This window comes from Ictalurus furcatus, chromosome 11, assembly GCF_023375685.1.
Source record: "Ictalurus furcatus strain D&B chromosome 11, Billie_1.0, whole genome shotgun sequence".
In the NCBI taxonomy this organism is placed as follows: domain Eukaryota; kingdom Metazoa; phylum Chordata; class Actinopteri; order Siluriformes; family Ictaluridae; genus Ictalurus; species Ictalurus furcatus.
Genome location: NC_071265.1, coordinates 13,793,354 through 13,808,353, shown reverse-complemented (window position 1 = coordinate 13,808,353; position 15,000 = coordinate 13,793,354). Strand labels below are relative to the sequence as shown.

Here is a 15,000-nt window from a genome sequence, read left to right as displayed (position 1 = left end):
ACGAGTCATCAAAACTGGTACGTACATCCTCACTAAATACAGCCCCTTCCCCCTGAAAGAATCCATCCACCGATCCATCTTCTATACTGCTTTATCCTTTTCACGGTCACAGGGAAACCTGGAGCCTATCCCAGCAAGTATGGGGCACAAGGCGGGGTACACCCTGGACAGGGTGCCAGTCCATCGCAGCGCACAATCACATACACATTCACACACTACGGACACCTTGGACACTTTGGACATGCCAATCACCCTACCATGCATGTCTTTGGACTGGGGGAGGAAACCGGAGTACCCGGAGGAAACCCCCACAGCACAGGGAGAACATGCAAACTCTGCACACACAGGGCCACGGTGGGAATAGAACCCCCAACCCTGGAGGTGTGAGGCAAACATGCTGACCACTAAGCCACCGTGTGCCCTTCTGAAAGAATCCAAATCAGATATTTGAGTGTCACACTGGGTTTATTTGTGCCCAACCCACTGAGATGTTTTAAATGTCAAAAATATGAACATGGGTCAAATAGTTGCAAAAATAAAAGCATCTGTTGCAAATATGGTGAAGAAGACCACAACGTGGAGAGCTCCCAAAAACCTGCTGCATCAAAAGAATGTCCTACATAGATTAAGGAGAGGGAAATACAGATAATCAGATGCACAAACAAGATCAGTTACCCGGAGGCAAGGAGAACGGTAGACATTGTCCCTCCTCCTACACTGAATAAAAAATATGCCGTTGTCAAGAAATCTATGAAGTCTAAGGAATTTCAGACAGACTTCATCTGGATGCACAAAGATAAACCCTAAAATGTTAACAACAATAAATCTCTCCCAAGGACCAAGAATAGAGGAACCCAAAGTAAATCTATCACAATCGACTCTCAGCCTAATCCGAACTCAATAGAAAACCAAACTTCAAATAGAAATACAAGAAGATTAAGTTGTTCACAAGCAAAAGACGGAATAACAAAGATGTCGAAATGAAAGAAGGGGATAGTCTGAGTAGAAGCTCATCCCCAAAAGGAAAAATCAGGGGAAATATTCTTTTTTTTTTATGTGAGAATGGAAAATATTTTTATGCAATGGAACTGTTGTGGACTCAGGGCAAATTTTGCATAGTTGCAGCACTTAGTTACAGTTCTCAACCCCCTTGGGCTTTGTCTTCAGGAGACAAAACTTCTACCAGATTTTACTTTCTCCTTTGAAAGATTTACAATTTTAAATACTTCTGGTCCTACTATTAGACAGATGTTTGGTGGCACAGCCATTTTAATCAGAAATGGTGTGATTCATAGGCGCCTCAATGTGAAGAGTAATTTACAGGTAACAGCAGTGTGTTTAACCCTGCAGCGAACCATTACAGTATGTTCCATATACATTCCACCAAACACAAGGACCTGGATGGCCTAGTAGCCTAACTTCCTTCTCCATATATACTCATGGGAGACTTTAATAGTCACAACAATTCATGGGGAAATACCTATTGTGACACCAAAGGAAAGAGGATAGAAGAATTCCAAGACAATCACGCCTTATGTCTTCTAAATTATGGATCCAGCACTTACCTACATCCAGGGCACAGAACATACTCTGCAACTGACCCAACAATTTGTGAACCCGAGTTATTTTTAGACCTTTCATCTAAAGTATGGCATGATCTTTTTGGTAGCGACCACTTTCCATTAATACTAATTCTAAAAGGAAGAGAAGAAGCTCTAAAAATACCAAGATGGCAGTTTAAAAAAGTTAACTGGTATCATTTTCAAATGATTTGCTACGAAAGGTTTAATTTAGCCTCTGAGGATGATCCAGATACTATTAAACATTTAACCAGTACACTTATCTCCATAGCAAAGGATACCATTTCAAAAACATATCCAAATGCAAATGGATACCATGGTTTTATAATAAATGCAAGATGGCTATAAAAGAACGGAAGAAGGCTGAAATATTATTTTTCAGAAGGCCAACAAGTGAAAATCTTGTTAAGGTTAAAATAAGTAGGGCACAAGCTCGAAGAATAATAAATGAAGCTAAAAGAAAAAGTTGGAGACAATTTGTATCCGATCTCACATTAAGTACTCCAACAAAAAAGGTCTGGAATCTGATTCACAGGATGAATGGCAGGAATGATGGGGCTCAAATTCAGCACATCAAAAACACTATTCTAACTTCTAAACAAGAGATTGCAAATACTCTAGCGGAAACGTTTGAAAGGAACTCCTCCATTGGAAATTGCCTTAATACCTTCCAAGTTTTCTTAGCACAAGATGAAAAGAAAGGTATCGATTTTCCATCCCATCATAAGGAACCTTATAATCAGCTGTTCACAATGGAAGAATTAACACAAGTCATAAACAGAGTACATGATACGGCAGTAGGATAAGATGATTTCAACTACCAGTTTTTTAAAAATTTGCCTCACGTTGGCAAATCTTGCTAATCTTGCATCTTTACTGCTCAAACTTTTTAACTCTATTTGAATATCTGGATATCTGAATATCTATATATTCCACTCTCTTGGAAAGAAGCAATAATCATTCCCATCCCAAAAGCAGGAAAAGATCAAAATGGCCCCGACAATTACTGCTCAATAGCCCTGACAAGTTGCTTATGCAAAACCATGGAGAGAATGGTTAATGAACTTCTATTATGGATCCTGGAATCGCAACATCTCTTAAATAAAGTTCAATGTGGCTTCAGAAAAGGAAGAAGTACTGTTGATCACCTCATTAGCCTTGAAAGCTACATACGAGAGGCTTTCATCAGAAAAGAACATGCAGTGGCTGTCTTTTTCAACTTTGAGAAAGCTTATGACACCACTTGGAAGTCTGGTATTTTAAAGGATTTATATCAACTTGGTTTTAGAGGACACTTACCCATTTTTCTTGCAAATTTTTTATCAAACAGATATCTTGTGGGTGGCTGTGGCTCAGGTGGTAGAGTGGGATGTCCACTAATCATAGGGTTGGCGGTTTGATTCCCCGCCCACATGACTCCGCATGCTGAAGTCTCCTTGGGAAAGTCACTGAACCCCAAGTTGCTCCCGATGACAAGTTAACGCCTTGCATGGCAGCTCTGCTACCATTGGTGTGTGTGCGAATGGGTGAATGAGACACAGTGTAAAGCGCTTAGGAACTGCTAAGGTTAAAAAAGTGCTATACAAGTGCAGACCATTTACCATTTTAAAATACGAGTAGGTAATACCCTATCTGACCCATATAAACAAGCGCTAGTAGTACCACAAGGAAGCATTTTATCAATTACACTTTTTAGTATCAAAATCAATGGTATCGCAAAAGCCATCGGGCCAGACATCCACTGCAGTCTTTATGTAGATGACATTGGCATTTGCTACAGAGGAAAATACATGAGTAACATTGGACAGAGAATCCAGCTGACAATTAACAGAATGCAATCCTGGTCAGTATCAAATGGATTTAAAAGTTTGTATGCATTTTTGCCAGCTACGTCCTCTCCAACTTGATCAACAGATATTCATGGATGGTGAATACATCAGAGTGGTTCAGGAAACCAAATTCCTTGGAATAACTCTGGACAGTAAACTGAGTTTTATCCCTCAAATAAAGATTTTTAAAGATAAATGTCTTAAATCCATGAAAATTTTAAAGATTTTAGCTAAAACAAAATGGGGTGCAGAAAGTTCAGTTCTTTTAAATCTCCACAGAACACTAATTCGATCACACCTGTATTATGGATGTATAGTGCATGTATTAGCTAGGAAATCGTACCTCCGACTCTTGGACACAGTACATCATCAAGGCATACGACTGGCTTTAGAGGCCTTTAGAATGTCACCAACTCAAAGTTTGTATGTAGAAGCAAATGAACCTTCTCTGGAGAACAGACGCCTCAAACTAGCCCTACAATATACAACAAAGCTGAAGACCAACAAAGAAAACCCAGCTTACCATCCTGTTTTTTTCAATCCCATCTTCAAGCTTATACAAGCAAAAACCAGGACATATCCAACCTTTTGGACTATGGATCAAACCACATTTACAAAATCTCAAAGTAGATCTGAACATACTGGAACGGATACACTTCTGTATAATCCCCCTGGAACTTTAAAAAACCAAAAATAGTTTCAGACCTAACAGGAAACAAAAAATCTGAAACTCACCCAAATGACTTTCAAGAACAACTTTTCAGCTATTCTCAACTCCTCTATATTAGAGAAATATATCCATCACATACCCCTATATATACAGATGGATCAAAATCTGAAGACCATGTATCATCTGCATTCGTGATCAATCACCAAAAAGAGGAATATCCATCCCCAACCACAGCTTTTTTACAGCAGAGGTAAATGCTATTGTCCTAGGACCTCATAAAGACTATGCAACAGAAAAACTTTCTAATAATTACACATTCAAAATCCAGCAATGTCATCCCTAAAACATGATCACCCAACGCTTGTAAAGATTCTTTGCAAATTGCTGGATCTGGAGGCTCAAAATTTTAATATCTACTTCTGCTGGGTACCGGTACACTGTGGAATCCTGGGAGAAGAAGAAGCAGTCACTGCTGCAAAAGAAGCATTATCAACGGATTTAAAAAAATGTCCAATACCTCCCAATGACCTAATACTCATAATAAACTCTTACATTAACAATAAATGGCCAACTGAGTGGGACCAATGCACCATGAACAAACTGCATGAAATCAGCCTTACTGTTGGCAAAAGAAGCGTTTCTCTGTTTTCAAATTGCTAGGACCAGATCGTCTACACCCACTGTCGAATAGGTCACTCCAGGATGACACGCAAGTTTTTAATATTAGGAGAAGACTTGCCAAAATGTACCTTTTGCCAGAATCCATTATCCTTGAAACGTGTTTTATTAGACTGTACTGGTCTTAACCCCTTGAGAAACCTTTTTTATTCAGTCAACACTCTTGAAGAAATTTTTAACAATGTCAAACCTAATGCGAGTTTTTAAGAAAAATTGATTTTAAAAACCTTTATATAGAGTCCCATTAGACATCTTGCACCATGAAAATAGCCATGGAAGCTGGCATGGTGTTAAAACACAAACAAACAAACAAACAAAGCCTACATCATTGCATGTGACAGCAGTTTCTGTGGTTGAGATGGTTACAAACAGAGAGTAATTAAGTGGCTCCTGAGTGTCTGTTAGGTGAGGGTTCATTGTTTTATGGCAGTCATTCTGTAACATTTTCTCCAGAGTTGTCTGTTGAGTTTTCTGTCTGAGCATGTCCATGGGTTTTGTGTGTCTAATTCTTTCGTGGGTCATATCCTACTTGTGGTTGAGATCCTACACTGTACATGATCTTGTATACATGGAGTTTTTCTTATTTATTTTAATCTTGATACTGCACATTATGGCCAGACTTTATCATCAGTATGCTTAGGCTTTAACAATTGTAGTAAGTCATCAGCAAATAATTAAGTTTGGCAAATGGTATAGATATCCAGGACTGCCTTTAGTGTTCTTTATGCTTCTTACTTTTAAAAGTGAGGGTAAAATTTTTTTTAATGATCCCAGACCACACATCATTATTTAGCTGATTCAGGCTCCACATAAAAGTGCACTATGTAGAGTATGATGTAATGGCTACTGTATACAATGTCATTGTATAGTGTCCAATATATTGTAGGAAGCCATTTAGGATTTAGCCGGCCTGTGATTATTTTGACAAGAACATAGTTATTGCTAAAGGTGAACTGTTGGCCAATTGTTCTCTGTGGCAGCTTCAACTGCTGTGAGTGCTAAACAGATCAGAGCCAACAGATTTTTCCTTTCAAAATCATCTGATTTCAGTGAGTCTTATTGGACCAGATTATTATAGGTTTTGTTACCTATACTTTATGTGAACATTCTGTTAGCAGTAGCATAGAAATAATGGCAGTCTGCATAGCCTTGAAAAAAGACTAGGGGGGGCATGGCCCTGACCAGGATAAAGCAGTTACTGAAGCTGAATGAATGAATAATTGATGCAATGAAATATGGAAGAAAGGAAGCAATGAAGGAAAGAATGAATGAAAGTTGAAAAACAAGCTACAATTTTGATGCTTGCACATTTAAAATCATCATTAATCGTTCTTATTATTTATCATACTTCTGACATGCAGCTTTGTTACTAGTCACTGATCTAGAGGTTTATGAACGTAGCGGTCCCTACTCAACACATACCGTGTATATTCACAGTTTATCAATCTGAAGGAAAAAAAATTGTTTTGTTTGTAGATTTTTATTTTACTGTGTATAATAAAATTTGTATTTCATTGAGTCTCACTCAAGACTTTTTCTTCTCTCAATGCGTGTGTGTTTTATTTCCAGTGCCAGAAGATATAGAGGGTCGCCGTCTGACAGCTACAGTGATCGAGCTCAGCCCTTGGGTGGAGTATGAGTTTCGAGTGGTGGCAATCAATGCACTGGGTACAGGTGAGCCCAGCAAACCCTCCAAGCAAGTAAGGACCAAGGATACACGTAAGTGATTTAAGCATGTACACTAGCTTTGTGTAAGCAGCTCACTTACAGTGGTTCTATGCACCTGTTCTTTTTGGTATATTTGATTTACCTTACTTTTTTTAGTCACTTTTTGTATACTATAACACAAAGAAGAGAGGACATGGAAAAATAGTATGTTGATTATATGCATTTAATATGTAATATTTAAGAGCAATATTGTAGGAATTGTTTGTGCAGCCAAAATCTGAATCTTGAGGACTGTGAATATACAATGCATGCTTTTTGAAAGGGCCCTCTCTATATCGCCAATGAGCAATCACTTTTAGACTGTTGTTAGTGTCATGAGTGTTTTCCAGATGCATACAAAGGGCCTTGTCTTTACTTATGGTCAGTGGCATCAGAATACTGACATATTTGCACATCTGACTCTTATGTGCTCCCACCAAGGATTTGGGATAGCACCACCCTCTTTGCACACATTACACTGCTCAATCTCACTGTGAAATCAGAAAAGAGTTCCCTAATACAGAAGCAGACAACACAATTTATTGGCATGGGGCTAGATTCACTGAGCATGCTAGCCACTTGGCATTCAAAAGTGTTGTAGCTATGTGCAGTACAGGCATGTTTGATAATAGCAGCCACAGCAGTGAAGCCCCTAGGCTTTCTGGAGGTACAGCCATTTGGGTTATCAGCATATGGCTGATTAAAAATGGAAATTAATCCTTCTCTCAGCAAAAGAAGTCCAAGTATTTGCTTGCTAAGAAAAGGTGCTACAAGAGTATGGGAGGAATTTGGCTCCCTGGTGTAAGGTCAGAACACATCAATCAGTCAATCAATCAGCTGAAATTGAGACATTAATTTCAATCATCATATGCTGGTCCACTCAGACAATACCGTGATGGTCAGCTACATCAACCATCAGAGCAGCACAAGCACTCCATTGCTGCATCTCTTCAAGTGGGCCCATCAAAAACTAACCTCAAACAGAGTATCTCATTTGTCAGGGCTATAAAATAATGACACAAGTCAAACTGGTTAAACACTCTGCTACCTTACCCTAAGCAATATCAAACATTTTACACACGCTGTTGTTTTGTGTATCATATACAGTATCAAGTCAGGAGGTTTCCAAAATGTTTCATATCAAACGTGGAGGTTATTCAATGTTCAATAAACTAGTTACATATGTTACCAGCATTTATTAGAATTAGAAATAGTTTAACTGACAGGCTCTTAGCTCTATTAAGTATGCATTTGCATTTCCTGTTTCCTTTAGCCCCCAAGGTCACTCCAGCGAATGTGAGTGGAGGAGGTGGAAGCCGATCAGAATTAGTTATCACTTGGGAGGTAAAATGACCACCGTACCATCTGTGTGTGTGTATGTATGAAAATGTATTTGTGTGTGGCATGGCATTGTTTTTTGCTATCCTATCAAAATAGGTCCCTGTTCTTTAAATAAAACAGGGTGCTCACTCACACCTGATTGTCATTCTGTTGATTGAAAACACCTGACTATAATTTCACCATGAAATGAAGTGCTAATCCTAGAGGTTCACATACTTTTGCCTTGCAGATATGTAATATTGGATAATTTTCCTCCATTAATAAATGACCACGTATAATATTTTTGTCTCATTTGTTTAATTGGGTTCTCTTTGTCTACTTTTAGGACTTGCATGAAAATATGATGTTTTAGGTCATTTTTATGCAGATATATAGAAAAATCTAAAGGGTTCACAAACTTTCAAGCACCACTGTATGCAATCACAACTTTTATATTTTTATTTGTAAATAATTTTGCAACCTATATTTATTTTCATTTCACATCAATATTGTTGGCTATTATTTGTAGATTCATAATGTATAATCACAGTTAATTCAATTTCCGTTCCAGGATATAACACTACAAAATGTGAAATGAGGTGTGAATATTTATTTAAGTCACTGTAAGAAAGTGGTGTGTGAATCCTAAAACTTATCACCATTGACAATTCTATATTCATGCTCTCCAAGATATATTTTCATATATAACCATGTATATGCTGCAGCCTGTTCCTGAGGAACTTCAGAATGGCCCAGGTTTCGGCTATGTGGTGGCTTTTCGACCGTTTGGTGCCACAGGGTGGATGCAGGCTGCTGTACCTTCTGCAGAGGCCTCCAAATATGTCTTCAAGAATGAAAGCATCCAGCCATTCTCCAAGTTCCAGGTCAAAGTGGGCGTCTACAACAACAAGGGTGAAGGGCCTTTTGGGCCACTTGTCACAATCTACTCAGCTGAAGAAGGTACAAAAACTTTTTGCACAGATTCCAAATTGACCAGACACTGTTTATTCTAACCCTCATATTCTATTCATTACTCAGGCCATCTGTTTTGATTTTTGCACTATTTACTTCTGAAGGCAGTTATGTATGCAAATAAATAGAAAGGTTTATCACTTCTATTTCATGATGTTACTCTCAGATCAAAATAACCTGAACATAATCTCTGTAATATAAATATTATAAATTAATTTAATTAATTTATTAAATTAACTATGCCAATTTTATTGGCAAAACAACTTGGTTCACTTTTTAATAAGAAATTTCAATTTCAATTTCATTTTTAACTATATAGAACAGATCAGTGCCGTTGATTTAATACCTACCACTGGGGGATAATGTAGACAAAACATCTAAACCAAATCACAGGAAAAGAACCAAAAACTAGGATAACAAGGAGCTAGGGTAAAGCTAGCCAAGGCTAGGAAAATTTTAACTTGAAAAACAAAACTATACACAGGGCAAACAGTAAACGAAATCGTCTGGGTTACGCATGTAACCCTGTTCCCTGAGAAAGGAACAAGATGTTGCATTTAGCATAACACTATGGGGGAGCGCCTCTCGTGCGCAACCGGCATCTGAAGCATGTGTAAAATCATGCCTTTTTATAGGCCTGCCATGATCAGGTTACGTGGCAATTAAGAGCGTCGCGTGATATAAATATGGCACCTGTGAACCGCACCATCAGCCTCTATTATCTGAAGCGAAGACGCAATTCACAGGCCTGCCCTGGTATGATAAAGCTACGCAATGTCTCGTTCCCTTCTCAGGGAACAGGGTTACATGTGTAACCCAGATGTTCCCTTTCAAAGGGAACTTCGACGTTGCGTTTAGTGTAACACTATGGGAACGAGAATACCCACTCTGTCATACCGAGGGTACGGCCTGTTCAAAAAGACCCAAGCCCGAGGGTCACTGCAAGACACTTGAGCCCGGGGTGGAGTGAATATCCAGGCTGTAATAACAAATGAATGTGTGTGGCATAGACCACCCTGCAGCAGCACACACATCCTGTAAGGATACCCCTTTGGACGAAGCCTTCGTGGAGGCGACCGCCCTAGTGGAATGAGCCCTTATGCCCAGAGGCCATTATGCCCGTAGCGAGACACATCATCACCTCTACTGTCGCCGCCAAAGCAGACCAGCAGCTGCTTCAACTTATGCCACTGGCCAGAGTGTTGGACTTAAGTACAGAGAGCCCTGACTGGACACAGCAGGTGCATCCTCTCTTGTTCTGGTGTGGGGAATGGAGGAGGGCAGAAAGCCTGCAACACCACAGGGTGGGCAGCCGATGTAGGTACCTTAGGAATATAATCCGGCATAGGATACAGTAAGGCCTTGGCTAATCCAGGGTCAAAGCCAAGGCAGGAAGGGGCAACAGAGAGAGCTTGTAGATCTCCTACTCACTTGAGAGATGTCAGGGCCAGCAGAAGAGCTACCTTTAGAGTCAGAAGCTTCTCAGAGGCTCAAATGAGGCCCCTGACAGATCTTCCAGGACCACAGAAAGGTTCTAGGAAGGTATGCATGGCCTGAAGATGGGCCTCAGCTACCTGACACCATGCATGAACCTCGAAGTTAGAGGATGTTGCCCCACAGAGGCTCCATCAACAGGGGTGTGGCTGGCTGAAATGGCGGCCACATAAACCCTGATTGTAGAAGGAGCCCACCCCGCTGAGAAACGTTCTTGTAATAACTCCAGAACTGTAGCTATTGCGCAGTTCACTGGGTCTACAGTGTATCCCTGCGGATGGGAATCTCCCAAGGAGTGCCATCTAGCAGGGATATTATCTCTGGGAACCATATTCGAGCTGGCCAGTAAGGTGCTACTAGCAACAGACATAGACTGTCTTGGCAAACTCTCGCTAGAACTTGTGGGAGCAGAGCGATCGGGGAAAAGCGTACAGATGTGGCCTCGGCCACATGTGCACCATGGCATCCAGCCCTAATTGTGCAGGAGGAGTGAGGGCGAACCATAGCGGGCCGTGTGTGGTCTCCTCGGAGGTGAACACATGCAGTCCTGCTTGGCCAAACCTCGCCATATGGACTCCACCACTTGTGGATGAAGCCACCAATTCCTGGGCCTCAGCCCTTGGCTCAGCAGGATGTCTGCCCCCATATTCCCAGAATGTACATTGCACATAATGACAAACTTTCCTTTTGCCCAGAGAAGAATTAGTTGCGCCTGCCTGAACAGGGGGCGCGGACATAATCCTCCCTTCTGGTCAATATATGAGACCACCGGTGTGTTGTCGGTAAACACATGGTGATCTCTCAATTGAGGAAGAAGGAATTTCAGTGCTAGAAATATGGCCCACATTTCTAGGCAATTTATATGCCGCTCCAGATGAGGGCCGCTCCAGAGACCGTGAGCTGGACAGCTGTCTAAGACCACGCTCCAGCCCATGAGGGAGGTGTCTGTCATTACCGTCTTGCACTAAGGAGACACCCCTAGAGTGTGACCCAAGGCTAGAAACCGGGGACACTCAAATTTTCAGAGCACGTAGGCATCGCCGCATAACACTGATTAATCTCAGAGATTTCGTCCTTGGACGAAACCCCTAACTTCTCAGCCACCACTGAACAATAGGCCTGTGCAATCCTGTGCAATAGGCACATAAGCGCCAATAGTCTTGCACGGTGTTGATAGAATTGACCCTATGCATGTTGGGGATAGAAACGCCCTCAGTGTAGTTGAATCTTTATAACCCCTAGAAAAGTTGTTCACTGCACTGGGGAAAACATACTTTTCTGAGGGTCAACCTTAGCCCCAAGCTCTTCATGTGGGCGAAAACAACATCTCGATGTTGAACCGCCAGTTCTCTGGATCGTGCTAGAAGTAACCAGTCGTCCAGGTAGTTTAGTACATGGATGCCCTGGAGTCACAATGGAGCCAGGGTGACATCCATGCACTTTGTGAAGGTGCGAGGGGATAAAGCTAGCGATATTTCTATGTGGAAATATGCACCTTTTAGATCTATCGCCACAAACCGGTCCTCAAACTGAATCTGTGGAATGATAAGTTTGGGCATCAGCATCTTGAACCTGTATGTCCGAAGGGTACAGTTCAGATAACGCAGATCTAAAATTGGCCACATACTATTTTTTGTGGACCAGGAAATAATGGCTGTAAAAACCTCCCTCCCTCAGGGAACGGGGTACATGTTCTATGGCCCCTTTGTCCAAGAGGGATCTTACTTCCTGCGCTAATATCAGGCTCTGGTCTGTGCTGACTACTGTGGTGAACACACCTCTGAACCGGGGGGGTCGAGCTCCAAACTGGACCCAGTAACCCTTTTCTACCATAGACAGAACCCATGGAGACACATTTGGCAGTAGTTTCCACGCTGCTAGACCGTCTTTTATTGACATTAACTATTCCACATTCTATTGGAGAGAAATCATCAGATTTTCGTTGCCCTGCTCACTGACCAGAGAACATTGTAAACTTGGGACAGCCTTGGTTAGGGGAGGCCCTACAGTAGCACTGGGGTCTAACAACCTCATGTCCTGTGATACGTCCCTCCACGGCCCCTCAGGACCGCTCTTCTTTCCATGCGTGGCCTTTATGACCATTCTCAGATCAGGCCTAGTAGCAGGCCGCGACTGTGGCCACCTGGTTCCCCTGGCTGTCTGTGGGGGTTGGCGGGCTGCCATACTCGCCTTCTGTGTCTCCCTCACACTAGAACTTGACACAACAGAGAAGGAACTGGCTGAATGCCACCATATGTCGAGCTTACTCAGCAGGTCTGCTTGGTAGGTCTGCAACACTGTAATTGTCTGCAGTGATCCACAAACAAGACTACTACTGCATAGGCCTTGCCCACCAATGCCACGGTGGCTTTACACGATGGCTTGGATGGCAAAGCCAGCCCCCCTAATTACCTGCCGTCAATTTAGAGAGGTAGCTCGCAAGCGCCTCCTCCACCTTCAGCATAGCTAGATAGCCATGCCGTTCATTCCCCACAATGGCCGAATAATCCCACATCGTGGGGTTATAAATACGGGTTATGCATGGTTTTCCCCCAGAAGCCTGATATTTTGTCATGCACTTCTGGAAGAAATGGGAGTTTTCTGCAGTGTGAGGGATTTACTTTCACTGGGGAGAAAAAGGCTCATCCAGCCTTAGTAATCACTTCAAGCAGCTCTTTATATGCTGCTCTCAGTTTTCAGCACATCCTTCTGGCTCCTCGGAGTCAGAGAGGAATTATTACTATTATTTTTGTGTGTGTTTTTTTTCCTCTCTTTTTTTCCTTTTGGCTTTCCATAGCGGACGGTGGAGTCGTGACAAAGAGATAGAGCAGCGCTCGTCTCCGGCTCATCTTCCGCATCCATAAGAGATCCCCCGTACCTGAGACAGCTAGCTGCCTCGGCAGCGGCCGGCCCAGATCCGCGAGGCTCTGAAACCCAACTCGCTTTGGCTTCCGAGAAGAGAGCGAGTCGCCAGCAGAGCTACCTAATGTAGGCGTTACAATGCGCAGCCTCTGAAGGCTGCCATCGCATTCTCCACCCCCTAGACACTTCACCCAGAAAGTGTGCACTATTCCCCGTGATGAAACGGGAGCAAGCCGTAACACACTTCCTGAATTCTCTCACTCATATTTTTCTCTCTCGCTCATTCCTTTTTTTCTTCTCTTTTTTTTTAAAGGGATAGAAAAGTCCAGAGATTTTGAGAAAAGATAGAGAGGAAATGAAGCGTCTTTTTGTTTCTTTACACAAACAACTGACATGCAGTCTTTCGCTGAAGATAATAAGGCAGATGGTGCCATATTTATATCACGCGACGAACTTAATTGCCACATCACCTGATTATAGCAGGCCTATAAATAGGCATGATTTTACACAAGCTTCAGATGCCGGTCGCATGCGAGAGGAACTCCCATAGTGTTATGCTAAACGCAACGTCGAAGTTCCCTTTGAAAGGGAACTAACCACACACGTAAACACGGGCACAAACATAAGCTTAATACGCCAAACAAAGAGGGAAAACACAGAACCAAAATAACGTGACAAATTGGAAAATACACAACAGGTGTGCATAATCAAAGGAGAAAATGAAGCAGACAACAAAAGTAGTAGTTCAAAAGGTGAGCAAGGGTGCATTCTAGTGGTCTGGTGAGGAACTGTCCCAGGTGGCCATAACAGAGGGTCAAAGTAAAAGTTGTAAAATTAGCTCCCAAGAAAAGGTGTGCCATATTGTCAGGAGATCATGTGTTTGAATCCCAGTGATGGCACGGCCATCCATGGCTAGGAGCAAAGAGAGCAAAATCGGCTATGTTCTTGGGGTGGCAGGGATGGCATACTTTCTGTCCTCTGTTAATCACAGTGACACTAGCCAGCTGCATGAGCAGTAGTTTGAAAAGATGCAGAGGTTGGCTGCACGTGTCTCGAAGGAAGCATGTGTTGCCCCCCTTCCCGGTTGGCATATATAATGTGATAGGGGACCGTTAGGTATTGGGTGGGAATTACAAGACACCCCCACCACCACCCAAAAAAAGAATGTAAGTGTAAATATAAATTCTGGTGTTTCTTGGAAGTGTGTTTAATCAGTCTGTAATTATGATTTGTCCTGTGATCTCAGAACCTGCCAGGGCACCTACACGGGTAAGAGTTCAAAGCCTTTCGGCATCAGAAGTGGAGGTGACGTGGAAAACCCTCCCATGGAGCACGAGCAGAAGGCGTGTTCTTGGCTATGAGGTATAAGGAAAAAGCAATCATTAATTTGAGAAACCTAATTGTCATTAAGGTCTTTCAGCAGCAGTGCAGACTTACAATTGTTTACACTGAAACTGAGTAGTGTGTATTGCACTGTGTATCAGGCACAGAAGATTTCCTGGGGTTTTTAAGCACCTCAATGTCACTGCTGGGTTGAAATACAGTCAGTCAAAAGTTTTGATCTAACAGTGTTTCTATGGCTAGAAACTGACTCTAAATTAGTTAAATCAATTAGCTAAAGTAACACTAGTTTGGATTGCCATAAAAAGTTGAAAAATCTTTCAGTAAGTCCTTGGTGAATGATTTATGAATTAATATTTAAATGTTATGCAATCATTTTGTAAGCTATGTTAATTTCTTACATACCAAACCACGTATTATGCTGCTTATGGTCATGTACATTGAGCATAAAAAAATAGATGTGTGGCTGTGTTCTTAATTCCAAACAAAAAAAGCACAGAATTATTCATTTTTACTTTCTCCTTTTCCTCCCACACATCAGAATTAA

General features: G+C 41.7%; 1 protein-coding gene across 1 annotated transcript in view; it reads left to right on the top strand.

The window, feature by feature from the left end:
• The window catches only part of cntn4 (contactin 4), a 284,000-nt gene that overhangs the window by 258,439 nt on the left and 10,561 nt on the right, over positions 1-15,000 (top strand). Inside the window, exons 16-19 of the mRNA XM_053636675.1 lie at positions 6,327-6,476; positions 7,738-7,808; positions 8,510-8,744; positions 14,359-14,474. Of these exons, the coding sequence (XP_053492650.1) occupies positions 6,327-6,476; positions 7,738-7,808; positions 8,510-8,744; positions 14,359-14,474 (572 nt within the window). The remainder of the gene's footprint in view (positions 1-6,326; positions 6,477-7,737; positions 7,809-8,509; positions 8,745-14,358; positions 14,475-15,000) is intronic.